Below are 19,243 nucleotides of genomic sequence, written 5' to 3'. Positions count from 1 at the left end.
ATATATATATGTATGCACACACACACATATATATATATATACTTTTTTCAGATTCTTTTCCATTATAGGTTTTTTTATTTGTTTGTTTGTTTTTTGGCTGCACCAGGTCTTAGTTGCAGCACTCTGAATCTTTAGTTGTGGCATGTGGGATCTAGTTCCCTGATCAGGGATCAGTCCTGGGCTACTTGCATTGTGAGCAGAGTCTTAGGCACTGACTCACCAGGAAAGTCCCTTCATTATAGATTATTACAAGATATTGAGTATAGTTCCCTGTACTATGCAGTTGGTCCTTGTTGTTTAGTTATTTTATATATAGTAGTGTGTATGGAGAAGGCAGTGGCACCCCACTCCAGTGCTCTTGCTTGGAAAATCCCATGGACGGAGGAGCCTGGTAGGCTGCAGTCCATGGGGTCGCTAAGACTCAGACACGACTGAGTGATTTCACTTTCACTTTTCACTTTCATGCATTGGAGAAGGAAATGGCAACCCACTCCAGTGTTCTTGCCTGGAGAATCCCAGGGACGGCGGAGCCTGGTGGGCTGCCGTCTGTGGGGTCGCACAGAGTCGGACACGACTGAAGTGACTTAGCAGCATAGCAGCAGCAGTGTGTATATCTTAATCTTAAAGCTCCTAATTTATCCCCCAATTCTCTCTTTTTTTGTGGGGAGGCAGTGCGGGTTTTCTTTGCTTTTCTCTAGTTGTGGGGAGTGGGAGCTTGTCTCTAGTTGCAGTGTGGCGGCTTCTCTTGTTGCAGAGGACAGGTTCTACAGCACACGGGCTTCAGCAGTTGTGGCCCATGGGCTCAGTAGTTGCGGTTCCCAGACTCTAGAGCACAGGCTCAATAGTTGTGGCCCACAGGCTCAGCTGCTCAGAGTCACGTGGGGTCTTCCTGGGTTAGGGATAGAACCCAAGTCTCCTGCTTTGGCAGATGGATTCTTAACCCTAGACCACCAGGGAACCCTGCCCTTGATTCATTTTTAATAATTGCTATTAGTCAACCATTTGTGTATACTACATTATATTTATCATTCTTTAACTTTTGACATCTGAATTGTTCTTAGGTTTTACCCTTACCAACAGTAGGTTATGAATATTCTTGTACATGTCTTCTTACGTGGGAAAATTTCCCTACAGGGAGTTTCTCAGCCTCGGCACCACTCACATTTTGGACTGGACAATTCTTTGTTGTGGAGGTATATGCTATGCCTTTTAGAATTTTCAGCAGCATCCTTGGCCTCTACTCAGTAGATGCCAATAGCACCTGCCGAGTTGTGATAACCAAAAGTGTCTCCTGACAATTGTTTATTGCACAGTATAATCACAGTTAGTTAAGAACCACTACTTCTATATGTGTACAAAAGTGGACCTTCCAGGTTGTTCTAATTCAATTTTAACTCTTAAGATATTACCAGAGCTTCCCAGGTGGCTCAGTGGCAAAGAATCTGCCTGCCAATGCAGGAGACACGGGTTCGATCCCTGATCTGGGAAGATCCCACAAGCCACGGAGCAACAAAGCCCGCCTGTCACAACTGAACTTGTGCTCTAGAGCCCAGGAACTGCACTTACGGAGCCCACATGCTGCAGCTACTGAAGCCCTTGCGCCGTAGAGCCCATGCTCCACGACAAGAAAAGCCTCTGCAATGAGAACCTCGAACTGCAACTAGAGAGTAGCCCCCACTCGCCGCAGCTGGAGAAAAGCCCTCTCAGCAAGGAAGACCCAACACAGCCAAAAACAGATAAATAAAATTATTAAAAAAAAAAATTCTCACTGATAATGGCTCTAGGTAGGATTTTTTTTTTTCCCTCATTGTAACTTCTGTTATGAAGGACCTTGGCCTAGACCAGCCTTGTGTCTGTGTACCCTATGACGGTGGAGAGAAAATTGAAATTTCAGTTTGAGAATGGGTTGGGGCCTGTTGTGTGGATGCCTGTATCCTGAATTTCCCAAATAGCACTAGACCTTTTTTCTTGAACAGATTTTCTGGAATTGGGTGTCTTTCTTTTAAGGTAAAGTAGATGAAGGAGAGTCAGGGCAAAGGGATTTTAATGTTCTTGTACAATGCTTAGAACATATCAATCAATGCCCTCATCAATCAATCAATGTTTTTTTTGAGTTAGTCCTTGGTAGGAACGAAGATAGAGGTGAAGAGCAAAAGCAACTGAGCTCTCTCATTCCTCTGCTCTTGAATTGTTGTTGTTGTTCAGTTGCTAAGTCATTTCCGACTCTTTGTGACGCCCCTCCTGGACTGAAGCATGCCAGGCTTCCCTGTCCTTCACTATCTCCTGGAGATTGCACAAATTCATATCCAGTGAGTTGGTGATGCCATCCAATCATCTCATCCTCGGTCACCCACTTCTCCTCCTGCCCTCAGTCTTTCCCAGCATCACGGTCTTTTCCAGTGAGTCAGCTCTTCGCATCAGGTGGCCAACGTATTGGAGCTTAGCTTCAGCATGCTTCAGCTTCAGCATCAGTCCTTCCAATGAATGTTGATTTCCTTTAGGATTGACTATTTTGATCTCCTTGCAGTCCAAGGGACTCCCAAGAGTCTTCTCCAGCACCACAATTCAAAAGCATCAATTCTTTGATGCTCAGCTTTCTTTATGGTCCGACTCTCACATCCATATATGACTCCTGGAAAAACCATAGCTTTGACTTCACCAATCTTTGTGGGCAAAGCGATGTCTCTGCTTTTTGCCGTTGGGAGGTAGAGGAGGGCTGGGAAGATTTCGAGTGAATCTGAACTTGAAATGTCATTCTAACCTTCTTTTCTTATGGTAGGAATCAACAGTGGCCCTCCATGAAGAACTGCCTTTCGCATTTGCTGCTGGAGTTAATGATTTTTCCTGCTGGCAGAATCAGGGACATGCCAGCACGGTAAGGGTTAATCCAGTAATTCTCATCCCAGGCTCCTGGTTGGGGGTGGGGTGAGCAGGGAAAAAAAGGGAAACCTTGATTTTCTCTTGGGGATCTTTAGTCATTGCCAGTCACAGCCCATGTGCCTCCTTCCCTGTTGATCCTTGTCACTGTAGCTTTGTTTCCTGTTTCCCCTTGTATTTCCCTCTTATTTTCTCATTCCCCATCCCCCACCCCCACCCTCTACTGTGGGACTTGGATTCTGAGCTAAAGGGGATCCCCTCCATTTCAGGGCGGGATGAGTGGGTGCTCCGGCGGGGATGTGGTCACTGCCGGCCAGTGAGGGCGAGAGTGCCACAGCCCACTTCTTCCTCGGAGCTGGAGATGAGGGGCTGGGCACCCGTGGACTCGGCATGAGGCCAGAAGAGAGTGACAGCGAGCTCCTTGAGGATGAGGAGGATGAAGTGGTAAGATTAGGGGGCATGATGTCACTTGGTGTTGGGACCCCCGCCATAGTGGAGATTCCATAGGATTAAGACACCTCCTCCCAATCTTCCCAAATGCTTAGACTCCCTGTCACAAACAGGCCCTCTTGATGAAAGGGAAGGGCAGTGGAGACTGGTTAGACTGCCGCTCCCTGAAGCCCCTCTGCTTGTGTCCGCCTCCTGTTGTCTCATGATTATTGGTTCTCTGACTCTTCTGCCTGAGTATACGTATTGCACTGTGGCAGGAGGAATCCCTGCAGGAACCCCAGTCTAGGCCTGAGTTAGGAGACAACCTTGACCCCCTAAGTCCAAAGTCCTGACAAGAAACTCTGCCCTAAGGAGATGATGAGGCAGTGTTCCCTGCTAAAGGCGGTTCAGGTGAGAAGTTCCTAAGTTCCTGATGGCACTTCCTCCTGGTAGCCTCCTGAACCTCAGATCATTGTTGGCATCTGTGCCATGACCAAGAAATCCAAGTCCAAGCCAATGACCCAGATCCTAGAGCGACTCTGCAGGTTTGACTACCTGACTGTTATCATCCTGGGAGAAGACGTGATCCTCAATGAACCTGTGGAAAACTGGCCATCCTGCCACTGCCTCATCTCCTTCCACTCCAAAGGTTGGTGTCTGTGAAGGAAAATGGGAAGGAGTGGTGTTGGGAATGCTGGACTGGGAAATGAGGCTCTTACTGTCAAATAGTAAAGAAGTCGTCCTCTCTTCCCGACACTAGAGAACAGTGCAAAGGGATTTGCTTTTCCTACATCTTGGAGAAGTTGCTGGGGTTAGTGTAAAGCCCATATTCAAACCTCAGGAAAGCTCTGTAAGTTTCTTCGGATCTCTGACAAAATCGGTCTCTGGAAGGACCCTACAAGTAGTTTCTGTTTTGCTTTTTTCCTGATGGATTTTCTAGACTTGCGAAGTTGGGCAGGAGGATGAGTGCTGGGTTGGACGGGTTGTGGAGCTCAGTGGCAACGAATAGCTTTAACACATTTCTCTGTTTCTCTTGCTGTTTTCTCACTGTTTCTCTCCTTCTTTCTTCCACCTCTCTATTTCCTCTCTCCATCCCAGGCTTTCCCCTGGACAAAGCTGTTGCTTACTCCAAGCTTCGAAACCCTTTTCTTATCAATGACCTGGCTATGCAGTATTACATCCAGGATAGGTACAGCTTTCTGTTGACTGGGGGGATGGGCAGCCCCGAGATCACGCCTGTTTTAGAGAACCCACTCTGGGAGGGGCAGAGTCAAACAAACATGCCGAATTGTTATACCAAACCCTCTTGAGTTCTATACACGGGTGTCTCCCAATTCCTGAGTGAATGAAATCCCTAGCCTCTCCCCTTGTCACCTGCCCCCACCTCTCTCAGCTAATTTATTCGGGGGTAACAGGAGGGAGGTGTACCGGATCCTGCAGGAGGAGGGTATTGACCTGCCTCGATACGCTGTGCTCAACCGTGACCCTGCCCGGCCTGAGGGTGAGTACCTGGCCTTGTCCAGTCCTACGCTGCCCCGCTTTCTGTGACTGAGCCCAGTTCTCCATTCTTGAGACAGCTATGTGCCGCCTGTCTCTGTGAGGCTTTGGTTACTGGACTACGGGTAGAGCTAGAGCCATGGGTCTTTGGACAGAATCTGAGACCTCGTATACAGATGTTAGTTACCATATCTATTATTAAAGTATGGTCATAGAAATTTGAGGGTGATGGAGATTAAAACTCAGAGAAGTTGGGAGTTGGAAGCATTCTTGGGCCCTAGGAATGACCACACACCGACCTTTCAGAGTGCAACCTGATAGAGGGTGAAGACCAGGTGGAGGTAAATGGAGCCGTCTTCCCCAAGCCCTTTGTGGAGAAGCCCGTGAGTGCAGAGGACCACAACGTTTACATCTACTACCCCAGCTCAGCTGGAGGAGGAAGCCAGCGCCTCTTCCGTAAGGTGTGGGAGATATCCGGGGAGGCAGAAAAGTAGATGAGCAAGAATGAAGTTGTGGGAAGGGAAGCTGGAAGACTTGGGGACAAGTTAGAGGCAACCTTTTTTTTTTTCCTTCCCCTTCCTTTTTCTCCTGAAGATTGGCAGCCGAAGCAGTGTTTACTCTCCAGAGAGCAGCGTCCGAAAGACAGGCTCATACATCTATGAGGAGTTTATGCCAACAGATGGCACAGATGTCAAGGTTATGGTGGATATGGGGATTTAAGAGGTTATAAATGTCTGAGTGGGGTGGGGTGCTTGTGAAGCAAGTAGAAGTGTAGGGAAGCAGTTATAGAAAATAAAGTGTGAATGGGATTGGCTTTCATATGCAGGTGAAGACAAGGATTGGGGAAGTAGGTATTTATATTGTCACTATCAGAGTGAGGGCAAGGGTAATGTGAAAAATGGAATAACGTTGGTAAGTTATTTCTTAGTAAGGACTAGGCAATAGTTTTAGAGTCCCATGGAGAAACTTTCATAATGATACTGAAGTTCCATCTCAGTTAAAAAAAAAAAAAAGTCAGTCTTCTTGTTCTTAATACTCAGGGGATTTGTTTGTTTTGTTTATGTTTCCTGGGAAACTAGCCTACAGACATGACGCTCATATTGCCTTCTCATATACAGGGTGAGCTGTGGGCATACTCAGTGATGCTATGTACCTGCAGGTGTACACAGTGGGGCCAGACTATGCCCATGCTGAAGCCAGAAAATCTCCAGCTTTGGATGGGAAGGTTGAACGAGACAGTGAGGGAAAAGAGATTCGATATCCAGTCATGCTGACCGCCATGGAAAAGCTGGTGGCCAGGAAAGTCTGCGTAGCTTTTAAGGTGAAGGGAGGCCCCTTGGTAGGGAGGTTGTGCAGGAGCAGGAGGGGTGCAGGGGAGGGGCTGTGGCATGAGGGAGAGGTTGGTGGGGCGAAGCTGAGAAGGAAGCGTGGCCCTCTTGTTCTCATCTTCCCTTCTTCCCCTTGCAGCAAACAGTTTGTGGTTTTGATCTCCTCCGTGCCAATGGTCACTCCTTTGTGTGTGATGTCAATGGCTTCAGTTTTGTCAAGAATTCAATGAAATACTATGATGATTGTGCCAAGATTCTAGGGTAAGGGACACAGTGGTCTGGGCTGGGGAGAATGGGCTTAAAGAGGAGAATAGCAAAGTTTTACTTTAAAGACACCTTGTTTTGTTGAACTTTGCAGGTATTGTGTTTTTTTACATTTTGAAGGTTTGTGGCAACCTTTGAGCAAGTCTATTTTCACCATTTTTCTAACAGCATTTCCTAACTTCATGTCTCTGTGTGACAGTTTGGCAATTCTCACAGTATTTTTCTTGTTATGCTTGTCATAGTGATCTGCAATCAGTGATCTTTGATGTTACTATTGCAAAAAGATTAGAACTTGCTGAAGGCTCAGATAATGGTTAGCACTTTTTAGCAATAAAGTATTTTTTAATTAATGTATGTATATTGTTTTTTTTATACATAATACTATTGCATACTTACTAGACTACGGTAACTTTCATATCCACTGCCAAACAAGAAAACTCCTGTGACTCACTTTATAGAGATATTCACTGTATTGCAGTGGTCTGGAACGGAACTCTCAATGTCCCTGAGGTCTGCCTGTACTTTAAATGCTGTAAAAATGATTTAAAAGTGAAAAAGGAAAGTAGAGAAAGGGCTCCTCAACTCTCTTGCCTTCCCAACATGGCTCTCCCCACAGGGAATTACTGTTAACTGTTTTAGACATAACAATATGTCTTTTTCTTCTGTATATAAACAGACCATTCATTGTGCTAAATGTGATCATACCATAACACTCTCAACTTGACTTTTTAATATGTAAAACATTAAAAAATGTTTAAGGAATGATGGCTATGGTGAGTATCGGTATATTCACCATTGAGCTTAAGAAATAAAATATTAAGAATATAGTTGAGGGAATTCCCTGGTATCCCAGTGGTTAGGACTTGGCACTTTCACTGCTGAGGGCCCAGGTTCAATACGTGGTCACAGAACTAAGATCGTACAAGCTGTGTGGTGCAACAACAACAAAAAAAGCAAGCACATAGAATTGAAGCCCCTACATAACCCTTACTAATAACATCCCCTCCCCTCCCACCCAGAGGTAAACACAATCTTTATTACAAATATAGGGATTTTTTTTTGCATGTATTTAGATTTTATATTAACATATTGTTAGTTTTTTTGAACTTCATTCAGATGTGTAGCTCTGGTTCATTCATATTCACGTGGGTTCTTCATGTTTCCCCTTCTAGGAACACCATAATGCGGGAGCTTGCCCCACAGTTCCAGATCCCGTGGTCCATCCCCATGGAGGCTGAGGACATTCCCATTGTCCCTACCACTTCTGGCACTATGTGAGCAAAAGTAAAAATTAAAAATCTGGAGTAACCACTTAAGACATCTAAGTCAGACCAGTGGTCACTTCCTGCCCCTGTGCCATCTGACCGGTGGAGCCTACCTGTATTCCTCATCTCAGATAGTCTTTCCTGTGTTCTTTGACATGGCGAGTAGGATGAAATGGGTGGCGGTGTGGGGTGGGATGGGGAAGTGTCTCTAACAGCATTCCCTGTCTTAGGATGGAACTTCGTTGTGTCATTGCAATCATTCGTCATGGGGATCGTACACCCAAGCAGAAGATGAAGATGGAGGTGACACACCCAAGGTAAAAAGCCGAGTGTTCTAATCTAGACAAATAGGTTTTTGTAAGGGAAATGGGGAGGGGCACCTCCCAGAGGTTTTTTGCCTTTCTCAGCCCTTACTGAAGCTTCTCCTCCTTTCTTCAGATTTTTTAGTCTATTCGAAAAACATGGTGGTTACAAGACAGGGAAATTAAAACTGAAGCGGCCAGAGCAGCTACAGGTAAGATGATGAATCTGGCTGGCAGGAGCAGTGCTATGAAAAGACAGAGGCCAGGATGAAAGCCTAGCCAGCCAGGACTTGGCCTCCTGCGTGGACACCCTATTATTTCCTCCAGGAGGTGCTGGACATCACACGGCTGCTATTGGCTGAACTGGAGAAAGAACCAGGTGGTGAGATCGAGGAGAAGACGGGGAAATTGGAGCAGTTAAAATCTGTGCTGGAGATGTGAGAAAGGGAATAGGAAAAAGGGTGTCAATAGCCATAAGAATTGGGCGCTGGGGTAGAAAGCAAACTGTGAGTTTATCCTGCAGGTACGGTCACTTCTCAGGCATCAACCGGAAGGTGCAGCTGACTTACTACCCTCATGGAGTAAAAGCTTCTAATGAGGGGCAAGGTGAGGCATAACAGTTCTTTCCTTTACTACTCACATCTTTTATTCTTGAACCTTTAGATGACCTCTCTCCCAAATCACCTTTCTGGGCTCCTCAGAAGACTTAGCATTTAGATGTCCCCACTGTTTTCCTTGTGCTTCCACACTTTCTCAACAGTAAAGAATCTGCCTGCAATGCAGGAAATGCTGGTTCAATCCCTGCGTCGAAAAGATCCCCTGGAGGAGGAAATGGCAACCCACTCCAGTATTCTTGCCTGGGAAATCCCATGGACAGAGGAGCCTAGTGGGCTGCAGTCCATGGGGTTGCAAGAGTCAGACACCACTGAGTGACTAAGCACACACTGTTTTCCTTAGGTCTAGACCTGTTCACTCCCTCTTATTCCTGCAGATACACAGCGGGAGGCCCTGGCCCCATCCCTCTTGCTGGTACTGAAGTGGGGTGGAGAACTGACCCCGGCTGGCCGTGTTCAGGCTGAGGAACTGGGGCGAGCTTTCCGCTGCATGTACCCTGGAGGACAGGGTGAGTGTCTGGCGGGGGCCGGGGAGGTGTAGATACATAGCAGGGCTGAGATACGATGATTAGAGAGTAAGTTGAGGAAACAAAGGGACAGAGGTATTGGGGAGGTTAAAGGGGAAAGGCGCATTCTTGGGTGTGCATAGCTGTCCATTTCTGGTCTTCCCTTTGCCCCCAGGTGACTATGCTGGCTTTCCTGGCTGTGGGCTGCTTCGTCTCCATAGCACTTTCCGCCACGATCTCAAGATTTACGCCTCTGATGAGGGCCGTGTCCAGATGACTGCCGCAGCCTTTGCTAAGGTGCTCACTCTAGTTCTCCCACAGTCCCAGCTTCCATTAGGTAGAGAAGCACAGTTTGGAGAACTAGTCAGGAAATTTCAGAGGATTTGTGTGCCAACTCAGAGGAGTTTCTGCTTGTGTATGACTACATCCTATGCTACTGAGAATATTTAATGGGATGGGTCCCTTGATCTGCACCCCAGCTCCCCCAAGCCAGCTCCCATTTGATCTCTGGGACCATCGAAGCCTAGGGGAAGTGGAATAGAAGGAAAACTTGATGGACTTCGTGCTTTCCCTCCAGGGCCTTCTGGCTCTAGAAGGGGAGTTGACACCCATTTTGGTACAAATGGTGAAGAGTGCCAACATGAACGGGCTCTTGGACAGCGATGGGGATTCCCTGAGCAGCTGCCAGCACCGTGTGAAGGCTCGGCTACATCACATTCTGCAGCAGGATGCGCCCTTTGGCCCTGAGGATTACAATCAGGTCAGGCTGTCCCTATTTTTGTGCCCAATACACCCCACTTCCAAAGTCCTAGAATTTTAAATAATAGCCATCAGTAATGGTACTTATGATGTGCCAGGCACTGTTTCACATGCTTTCCATACATTCAGTCATTTAATCCTTGCCCACCCTTTGAGGTAAGTATGGGTCCACAATCTGTCATCTAGAATTTTGAAAATCAGAAAGATTTTTATAACCTTGCCACCAAGACTCATTTGGCAGGGAAGTCTGGTGGTCCATTGGTTAAGAATTCACCTGCCAGTGCAGGGAACACAGATTCAGTCTCTGATCCAGGAAGATCCCATATGCCTCAGAGCCGCTAAATCCATGCGTGACTACTGCTGAGCCCGTGCTCTCGAGTCAGGGAACGGCAACCACTGAGCCTGAGCGCTGCGGCTATTAAAGCCCGCATGCCCTAGAGCCTGTGCTCTGAGACAGTAGAAGCCACCGCGGTGAGAAGCCCATGCATCACAACCAGAGAGTTGCCCCTGCTCACCACAACTAGAGAAAGCCCAGCAACAGAGACCCAGCGCAGCCAAAAATAAATAAATTTAAAAAGAAGATACTCCTTTGGCAGCAAAATCCAACATGATAAGACTCTTTCTAATCCCTGTTTATCCCATCTTGTGTAAAATAATCATATACATTTTGCTGCAGAAATAGAACAGTGTTTGGTTATGACCTAGGCCCTGCTGGAGGTATTATCTAACATATGGCATATGCTCTGTATTAACTTCTTAAAGTCCAAAAAATTCTCAGTTCCAAAACACAGCTGATCCCAAGGATTTTCAATAAAAGAATTTTTCAATTTGTCTACTGCTGTATTAAAAACCACCCCAAACTCAGTAACTTAAGACAAAAACCATTTTTATCTTCTCACTCACCATTCTAGGCTCAACTGGTCTTGCTTAGGGTCTTTCTTTTTTTTTTTTTATCTTGAACCACAGATATTTATTTTCTCACAGTCCTGGAAGCTGGAAGTCCAAGATCAAGGTGGCGGCAGGTTCAGCTTCTTCTGAGACCTCTCTCCAGGGTCTTTCTTAAAGTTGCCCGGATGCTTAGGATCTGTTCTAGAGAATAGCATTTTCTGTGTTCTTCTCTGAGCAGGCCTCGATAAAGGGGCAGGACCTTGCTACCTTATTTTCCAAGTCATTGTTCAATGTCAAATCAAAAAATGCTAAGGCATCTTTTCCTTTTTGCCTTGCTACCCTTGGCCAGCAAGAATGGAACCTGTGAGGAGTGAGGTAGAATGCGTGCATTCCACCTGCGGTCTCCTCGCCCTCTCCCCGTTCTTCATTGACTGGGACCATCCTACATGCTTGAGTTGGACTTAGTTCTGAGGCGGCACCTCTGCTCTAGGTTCAAGCTAGCACCTTGTTTAGAGGAATAAGATAATGTCATTTCTATTATCCACTCATGAAAACATTCTGTGGGGATTTGCATTGAATTATTCCCCAGCATTTTCTCTGAGTATTTTAGAAGCCCCAAGAAGACCTAGATCTGTTTTATTTCCTTGGACTTCAAAACGTTTAAGATGACCCATTCTCAGGTAGCTGTATGCTAGGCCAGTCCCCTCACTGGAACTGCTAGTGTTCCCAGAAGCCTGGGAATGCTTGGGGGAGCGAGCTGACAGACAGAGCCGGTTTGCTGGCAGTTTCTGTGATGAGCGCACAGGAGCCTGGGCAGTTGGCACTGAGTCTGTCTTGCTCTCCATGTCTCTGTTCTCCACAGCTGGCTCCCACTGGAAGCACTTCCCTCCTCAGCTCCATGGCTGTTATCCAGAATCCTGTGAAGGTCTGTGATCAAGTATTTGACCTGATTGAAAACCTCACTCACCAGATCCGGGAACGGATGCAGGACCCCAAGTCTGTAGGTGAGTTCGAACACTGCTGTCTTCCTTTTCAGGGTTTTGGGTATGGATGGGTTCCTCAGGCCACCGTGTGCCCTCTCCTACGTGTCTGAGACAAGTCATCCTCATCTCTCTAGCTCTGCTTCAGGTGTGCCAGGGCCTTCGGTTAGAGGTAAAGCCTCTGGTTCTCTCTGACTGTCTGTCTGCCTTCCAGACCTGCAGCTCTACCACAGCGAGACACTAGAGCTGATGCTGCAGCGTTGGAGCAAGCTGGAGCGTGACTTCCGGCAGAAGAGTGGGCGCTATGACATCAGTAAGATCCCTGACATCTACGACTGTGTCAAGTATGATGTACAGCACAATGGGAGTCTGGGACTTCAAGGCACAGCAGAGCTGCTCCGTCTCTCTAAGGCGCTGGCTGATGTAGTCATTCCCCAGGTGTGTCTCACGGAAGGGATCGAGTCTGGGGCCAGGGGCACTGGGCAGGAAGGAGAGAAAAGGCAGAAAGGAGGCATGCGGTGGGGACCAGGGGATAGAAGCTAGAGAAGGGATTAGTTGAGTTGCTACAATACTGGCTCTGAGGAAGCCGAAGAGGCTAACTGGGGAGAAACCTAGGGAGGAGGAATGTGGTGAACTGGGAAGAAGCCCGAGACCCGAGGTGAAGACAAGCATGACCTTGGGCCTGGGAGTATGAGGTGAGAGGAAAAAGAGATTTGTCGAGATGCTTATTCCTGGCCTGTGGCCCCTAGGAATATGGGATCAGCCGGGAGGAGAAACTGGAAATTGCCGTGGGCTTCTGTCTCCCACTGTTGCGGAAGATACTGCTTGACCTGCAGAGAACCCACGAGGATGAGTCTGTCAACAAGCTGCATCCCCTGTGAGGGAGGGCTGGGCGGGGTGCTGGATGGAGGGAGGGGGCATGTCAGGGAGCTCTGGAGGAACCCAGGCCGGGACCGCTTGGGGAACCGAGAATGGAAGGGGGTTCTGGGATGGAAAGGAGAGAGGCTTTGAGGCGGGAGGAGGGAGTTTGTGGTGGGCCGGGAAGACAATGGGCTGACAGTGTGAGTGACCTGGCTGTTGTCTCAGGTACTCCCGAGGGGTGCTCTCTCCAGGCCGCCATGTTCGAACACGTCTCTACTTCACCAGTGAGAGCCACGTGCACTCCCTACTGAGTGTCTTCCGCTATGGGGGACTTCTGGATGTAAGGATCTTCCTTTTTCCCTCAGCCTATGAGCTTCCTGTCCCAGCGTTCTTTTACTCTCCTCCTCATTTTTTTCACTGCAAGCTTCCTCTAGTTTCCATGTCTCCCTGCCCATTTGCTGATGCCCTCGTCCTTGGGCACTGGCCCACCTCTTCTCGCATTTGGCAGGAAACCAAGGATACACAGTGGCAGCGAGCTTTGGCATATCTCAGTGCCATCTCAGAGCTCAACTACATGACCCAGATTGTCATCATGCTCTATGAGGACAACACCCGGGTGAGGAGCTAACAGGGCAGGATGAGGAGGGGGCCCCTTCTTTCTCCTCCATCCCCTTTTAGGGGAAAACTTTCTTATCCTTAGAATCTGTGGAATCCAGTTACGTGTGGTGTCTAAGTGCAGCACGCAGAGCGTGTCCAGGAGGTTCCCCCTGGAATGAAAGACATGGTCTGGGTTGATGTTGAGTCAGAGAGATACCAGAGAACAGAGCTCTGACATTAGGGAGGGCATGGAATTTGAACGGTGTTATAATGAGAAAAAATAATGTTTCTCCTCTCAAACAGTTACACATATACCTTATTCACCTGGCTCCCCAAAGATACCTTTAAATGTGCTGCTGTGTGTACTGTAGCAAAGCTGAATTCCTGTAGGAGATGGTTGGGGGGGATTCCCCATTCTACTTCCATTGTAGAACTGGAAGTTGGAAAGTCACGTGGAGGTGAGGACATGAGGATCCCATGAGACTAGACTGTGGGGAGCTGTTACTGTAGAGGAGGGTGAGACACTGAAACCTCAGCCCTCCCTAGGAGGATGTGACCTCTTGAGTTTCTCCATCGTCCCTGCCTGGTCTTCCACCACCATACTCAGCTTCGCTAACTTCCCCTTCCTCTGGTGATGCCCCGTAGGATCCCTTGTCGGAGGAGCGGTTCCATGTTGAATTGCACTTCAGCCCTGGAGTGAAAGGTGTAGAGGAAGAAGGCAGTGCCCCCACTGGCTGTGGATTCCGTCCAGCCTCTTCTGAGGTGGGTCAGAGTGCTGGGATTTGGGACGGGAGGATTTAGGAACCAAGTGGTGGGAAACTCGGAAACAGTACAGGGAAGTTGAAAGGATTGGAGAGACTGGAGTAGGAGGCTGGAGGCCATTAACACCTCTCCCTTCTGTGCCTGCTGTTGGGTAGAATGAGGAGAGGAAAGCAGACCAAGGCAGCGTGGAGGACCTGTGCCCTGGGAAGGCATCAGATGAACCAGACAGAGCATTGCAGACCTCGCCTCTGCCCTCTGAGGGCCCCGGCCTCCCAAAGAGATCACCCCTCATTCGTAACCGCAAAGCCGGCTCCATGGAGGTAATGGGAGGGGCCTGGGAGAAGGAAGTAGTAGAAATGCACATGGGACAATATCTGTGAATCTCTGAATCCCTTCAGTGGAATTCTCGGGACCTTAAGCAGAGTCCTCCTGCCCCTGATGTATATGTAACCCTTAATGTCACTTTCACAGCTGGTCTCCCCATAAAGCTCCTTTAAGCTGGAGGCTCCTTCTGAGATGCTGGTGAGGGCCATCTGAGAGACAAGGACTTCAAGAGATGAGATTGAGGAGGAGGCCTCTGGATGCATTTGAAAAGGCAGTTCTTTAAAAGAAAATGAAGAGAATGTAATAGAAACAGCATGAACTCTGGGCTAAAATCTCTTTTGATAGATGCTGTGTGACCTTGGACAGGCAGCTTCTCCAAGCCTCAATTTTTTTCATCTGTAATATATGAATACAAGTAATACTCATCATCATATAGATGTTCAGTAAACAGTTGGCAATGAGGACAATCAGATCAGATCAGATCAGTCGCTCAGTCGTGTCTGACTCTTTGCGACCCCATGAATCGCAGCACGCCAGGCCTCCCTGTCCATCACCAACTCCCGGAGTTCACTCAGACTCACGTCCATCGAGTCAGTGATGCCATCCAGCCATCTCATCCTCTGTCGTCCCCTTCTCCTCCTGCCCCCAATTCCCCCCAGTTGATTAAAGGCCAAGCCCTCTCCATCTTCTTGCTGTCTTGGGTAAATATTATGGCTCTGATAGTAGTAAATATCACTTTACTAAAAATGACACTTTCATTTAACCCCTTTAGAGTTATCTATACTCTCATTCCAGAAAGGGAATCAAGCCTGGAGTTCTGTCTGTCTCCCCTTTGTTTGGATGAGGTTTATCAACCTGGGCCTGTGTTCTGCTGTGCTTGGAGTTTGTGTCTAGCTCTGGTTCTAGCCTAGAGGAAAGGATTTTTGTAAATCTTACATTTTATCCTGGGGTAAAAACCAAAGTTTTGGTCTTTTCTTCCTGGAGAGATCCTTTCCTTCTTTGGCTCATTGACACTCTTTGACCCCATGATTTAGCCCTGTCTCAGGACCATGACTGGTGTGGGTCCTGCTTTGACAGATGAATCTGTTCACTTGGTTTGGTACCAGTTATCTGTCTTAGAGGAACTGGCCTTTCCATTTTGAAGTATGTCAGAAGAATCTATGATTAGCTTACATAGGTTCAGCCAAAGGTTCATGGTTCAGATTTTGGAGAAGACAAACTACAGCCTCTGTCCTAGACTCATCTTTTTCTTTCTGATTACATTAAGGTGGATTTGAGGTCATGAATACTCAATTTCTTTAGGTGGGGTATGTATCATTCACTCCTTAAGATATGTTAACTTAGTATCCACAGTACATTAGAACCCTGCCGACTCATGTGGGTAGACCACTTGGACAGAATGACATATAATTGTCAAGTAATAGACTTCTCCTCCACATCCAGTGTCTTCTCCATTCACGTCAGCCCCTCTGGCACTGTTGTGCTGGACCCCCTTTTCTTCTGATTTAAGCAGTCAAGAGACACAGGCAAAGCAGAGCTCCCAGTGTGTTATCTTCCCAACCTGATGAAACTGATTTCTTTCTTTCAGGCTTACAGGAAGCTTCCTGTTGTCATCAGATTTCTATCTCTCAGTTACTGGTTCTTCTTGTACCATGGCTCTTCAGGCTGATGGTTGCCCAAGATATGCTCCTCAGCTTTGCAATAAAATCTTCTCTCTGCTGCTTGTTCATGCAGCCTTTTCATAGTAATAGTTCCTCTCCTTGTTTTATAAATATAGGCATCAGTAGTCTTTTTCTTATCAACTATGACCCTTCTCTTCGTCCCTTCTTCTCTTATGTGTTTGGACTGGTTTAGAATTTAAAAACCTGTGACCTTCATAGCAGCCATGCCCTAGGTGATCGTCCTCTCTGGCCCTACAACTGTCTCTGCCCAGTGGACATTAAGGCTTTGGAGAGCCTGGGGTGTGAGGAGGCATGGCCGGTTTTCCACTCGGCCTGATTGCAGGTCATGAACATTGAGTGCACGGGGAGCCTGGACCTAATCCCCTTGAGGGGAGGGCACCACCAGAGGTCAGGGGACCTCCCCTGGCCTTCCCCCACCATCAGCCTACAGTCCCGGGCTGTGTCCACCATGCACTTGGCCTCCTGCGGACATGTGTCCCTGTGTACCTCGTCTTCCTTGATTGCCCTTGTCTTTGCCTTCTGGGACTTAGGGACTCAGAACGCTGCTGAGGAGGGTGTGTGCTGGGGGTTGTGTGACTGAACTCTTGTAGGCTTTTTGGAAATTCATTTCATGTCTCTAGGAGTGGAGGGGAGGGCTTCTGGTTCAAATAAGAAACTAAGTATGGGGACTTCTTATGGTCCAGTGGCTAAGACTGCATGCTTCCAGTACAGGGGGCTAGAGTTCAATCCCTGGTCACAGAAGTAGATCCCACATGCTGCAATGAAGACTGAAGACCTAGCACGATGCAACTAAGACCCAGTGAAGCCAAATAAGTTTTTTTTTTTTTTTTTTTAAAGAAAGAAACTAAGTATGGTTGCTGTAACCACAACTGTCCCGTGGAAAGAAGTGGGCATGGGCGGGCTTTACTTCTTACTGTGGCTGAGCTATTGTGATGGGCTTTCTGAGTTCTGCGGAAGGATATAAAGATGAAGGAACCGTGCCCTGCTGAGAACTGAGAATGGTTGACTAATGGTTTCTCAGATTTGGGATTGGAGGGCTGCAGGGACAGGCATCTTGGAAACAGAAGTACTTTCTAGTATAGAAGGGTTCCCTGGGCAGTTTCCTCTGTAAAACGCATTCTTAGACTTTGTATTCTTCTTTCCCACAGAAGTACTCTGGTTCTTAAACTTTATGACATTGCTTGGTTTCACAGGGGCAGGAACTCAGGGCCTGGGTTTAGACTTCTCCGCTGAAGTGTCTCAGTGTTCACACAGTCTTCTTTCCCCAGGTGCTTTCTGAGACCTCCTCCTCGAGGCCTGGTGGGCACCGACTCTTCTCATCTTCACGGCCACCGACAGAGATGAAGCAGAGCGGCCTAGGTATGGCTTTCCAGCATCTCTGACCATTGTTGGGAAGGGGTGTCTGTCTGTTCTTTAGAGTTTTATTGTGGGAAACCGTAGTCATGGGAGTTCGGGTCCTCTAGTTGGTGGAGTTGTTGGATGGGGCTGGGGAGGATGTAGTGGGAGAAACCATATTCAGATGTGAAGTTTGACCCCAGGTGATTGTCTCCATTCCAGGATGGTGTTTGTATTTTGGTTTTCTACACCAACCCCCATTTCTTTGACTGAGGGCATTTTTCTGGCTTCACTTCTTATTCCTTATCTGTCCCTTTAGTCTAGCCCAGACATTAAGGGTCCATAGAGACAGTGACCATTCAGAGTCATCAGAGACAAAGCTATAAACAGATGTACTTGTGAGCCCCCTCCCCCAACCCCCACCTCAATAGGGGTCATGTTCCTCATTTGGAAAACTTGCGCTATGTCTTCCTTTGAGACCTGTGTTTATTACATCCCTGCTCTGGCCCCTCCTACCTCCACGCCCTCCCCTTCATCATCTCCTAATCCTGTAATTTTTTTTCCTTCCTTCCTGAAAATTGAGGGACAAATCTGAGACTGGTGTAGTGGCAGAGGCTTCTCTCAGGACTTTGAGGGAATGTCTCTTGATTTTTTTGATTCCTGGAGAGGGGTGGAGAACATCATTCAACCTTTCCTAAGAACACAGACTACAGGAAGGACCAAGCCTAAGAGGGTATTGTATTCTTCGGGAGTGGGGAGTGGTCCTTGGGAGGGGCTATCTTTGGACAGTGCCCGTGAGCCAGGACCCAGACCTGGCAGTTAGACACATGTTGTGGGGTCTAGACTCTGTTTTTTCTATCTTGTCCCATTGTGCTGCTTTCATTTTTCTGTTACTTTTCTCTTTGGCACCTAATTTCCTGGCCCCCAAATGGCCAGCATTTGGACCAGCAAGGAGAAGAAGGGTTTGGGGGAACTTTCCAGGCTAATTGTATGGGAGTAGATTGTCTTCTGGAGCCCTAGAAAGAAGTAGATGGTTTGGTGCATGAAAAACAAATGACTAGTGTCTAGATCTGTGCTATGGAATTCTTTCCCCCAGAAGCCCCAGAAAAGACTGGGTTTCAGGTAGGCTGGGAAAGAGGATGGGTATGTCTGGCCCAGTTAAGAGGCAGTGCTGTCAAGAACAGCGCAGAGATCTGAGTGCGGTGGACAGATGGTGGTGCTAAGGTACAGACTACCCGCTGAGATGATCCAACGCTGAGCAGTACAGCACTGGCAGGACTACACCAGAAAAATCCCCCAGTGGAGGAAGTGAATGTAGAACAAAGCCTGGGGGTGGTCTGGGATAGAGCCAGCCAGCTTCAGCTTCTCTGAAGAAAAGCAGACATTTAGCAATCCTTGTCTCTCTCTTGAGCTCTATCCTAGAGGTGGTTTGCACGTGAAATGTAGGAGAATATGCCACATAGAGGAATGGTGCACGGTTCCAGGGCGGAAGTTATTAGCCATCTGAACTTGTTGATATCTGTGATGACCCTGAAGTGTTGGGGCCCCTGAAAGCAAATCCCTTCTCTATGGGCTCAAAGGAAACTGACCTCCTCTCCCTCTGTCCATTTGCCATATGAATGTCAAGTTCCCATGCCAAACCCGGGGTCTTGGCTAAGATGGATCTAGAAGTGGAGGAGAAGATCCCACAAATTGCGATGTTAATCTTGTTTCCTCCTGCCCATTGTCTCTTTGTGGGCTGTAGTAGGTAGGAGAGGGGACCATGGAGGGGCCCAACCCTACTCTTGATTTGAGACATGACTCACTTGATTTACTTGCTTCAGGGATTTTTCAAGTTTTGTTTACTCCTCTTATTGGCAAGAGGTCTCTTTGCTTTCTTTGAACTTACATTGTGAGCATCTGGCAATGAGCATAAGACTTACAAGACAACTTTCAAGAGCAGAAAAAGCATGTGAGTTTTGCTGTTTTTCTGC

General features: G+C 47.6%; 1 protein-coding gene across 15 annotated transcripts in view; it reads left to right on the top strand.

The window, feature by feature from the left end:
* Positions 1–19,243, top strand: part of PPIP5K1 (diphosphoinositol pentakisphosphate kinase 1) — a 40,059-nt gene that overhangs the window by 2,823 nt on the left and 17,993 nt on the right. For 8 of the 15 annotated variants that reach the window (XM_005222188.5, XM_005222185.5, XM_005222187.5 and 5 more), the window contains exons 2-26: positions 2,780–2,875; positions 3,147–3,321; positions 3,760–3,955; positions 4,405–4,495; positions 4,722–4,807; positions 5,110–5,264; positions 5,398–5,499; positions 5,963–6,124; positions 6,271–6,392; positions 7,568–7,669; positions 7,891–7,977; positions 8,099–8,174; positions 8,290–8,399; positions 8,486–8,568; positions 8,954–9,085; positions 9,258–9,379; positions 9,660–9,842; positions 11,592–11,733; positions 11,924–12,147; positions 12,459–12,586; positions 12,796–12,910; positions 13,079–13,186; positions 13,813–13,929; positions 14,085–14,249; positions 17,204–17,294. In XM_005222188.5, coding sequence (XP_005222245.1) covers positions 3,175–3,321; positions 3,760–3,955; positions 4,405–4,495; positions 4,722–4,807; positions 5,110–5,264; positions 5,398–5,499; positions 5,963–6,124; positions 6,271–6,392; positions 7,568–7,669; positions 7,891–7,977; positions 8,099–8,174; positions 8,290–8,399; positions 8,486–8,568; positions 8,954–9,085; positions 9,258–9,379; positions 9,660–9,842; positions 11,592–11,733; positions 11,924–12,147; positions 12,459–12,586; positions 12,796–12,910; positions 13,079–13,186; positions 13,813–13,929; positions 14,085–14,249; positions 17,204–17,294 — 3,046 coding nt within the window. In that variant the 5' untranslated portion in view covers positions 2,780–2,875; positions 3,147–3,174. 15 annotated transcript variants of the gene reach the window in all.

This window comes from Bos taurus, chromosome 21, assembly GCF_002263795.3.
Source record: "Bos taurus isolate L1 Dominette 01449 registration number 42190680 breed Hereford chromosome 21, ARS-UCD2.0, whole genome shotgun sequence".
Classification (NCBI taxonomy): domain Eukaryota; kingdom Metazoa; phylum Chordata; class Mammalia; order Artiodactyla; family Bovidae; genus Bos; species Bos taurus.
The sequence above is the reverse complement of the archived record's forward strand: the minus strand, read 5'-3'. Positions and strand labels throughout refer to the sequence as shown.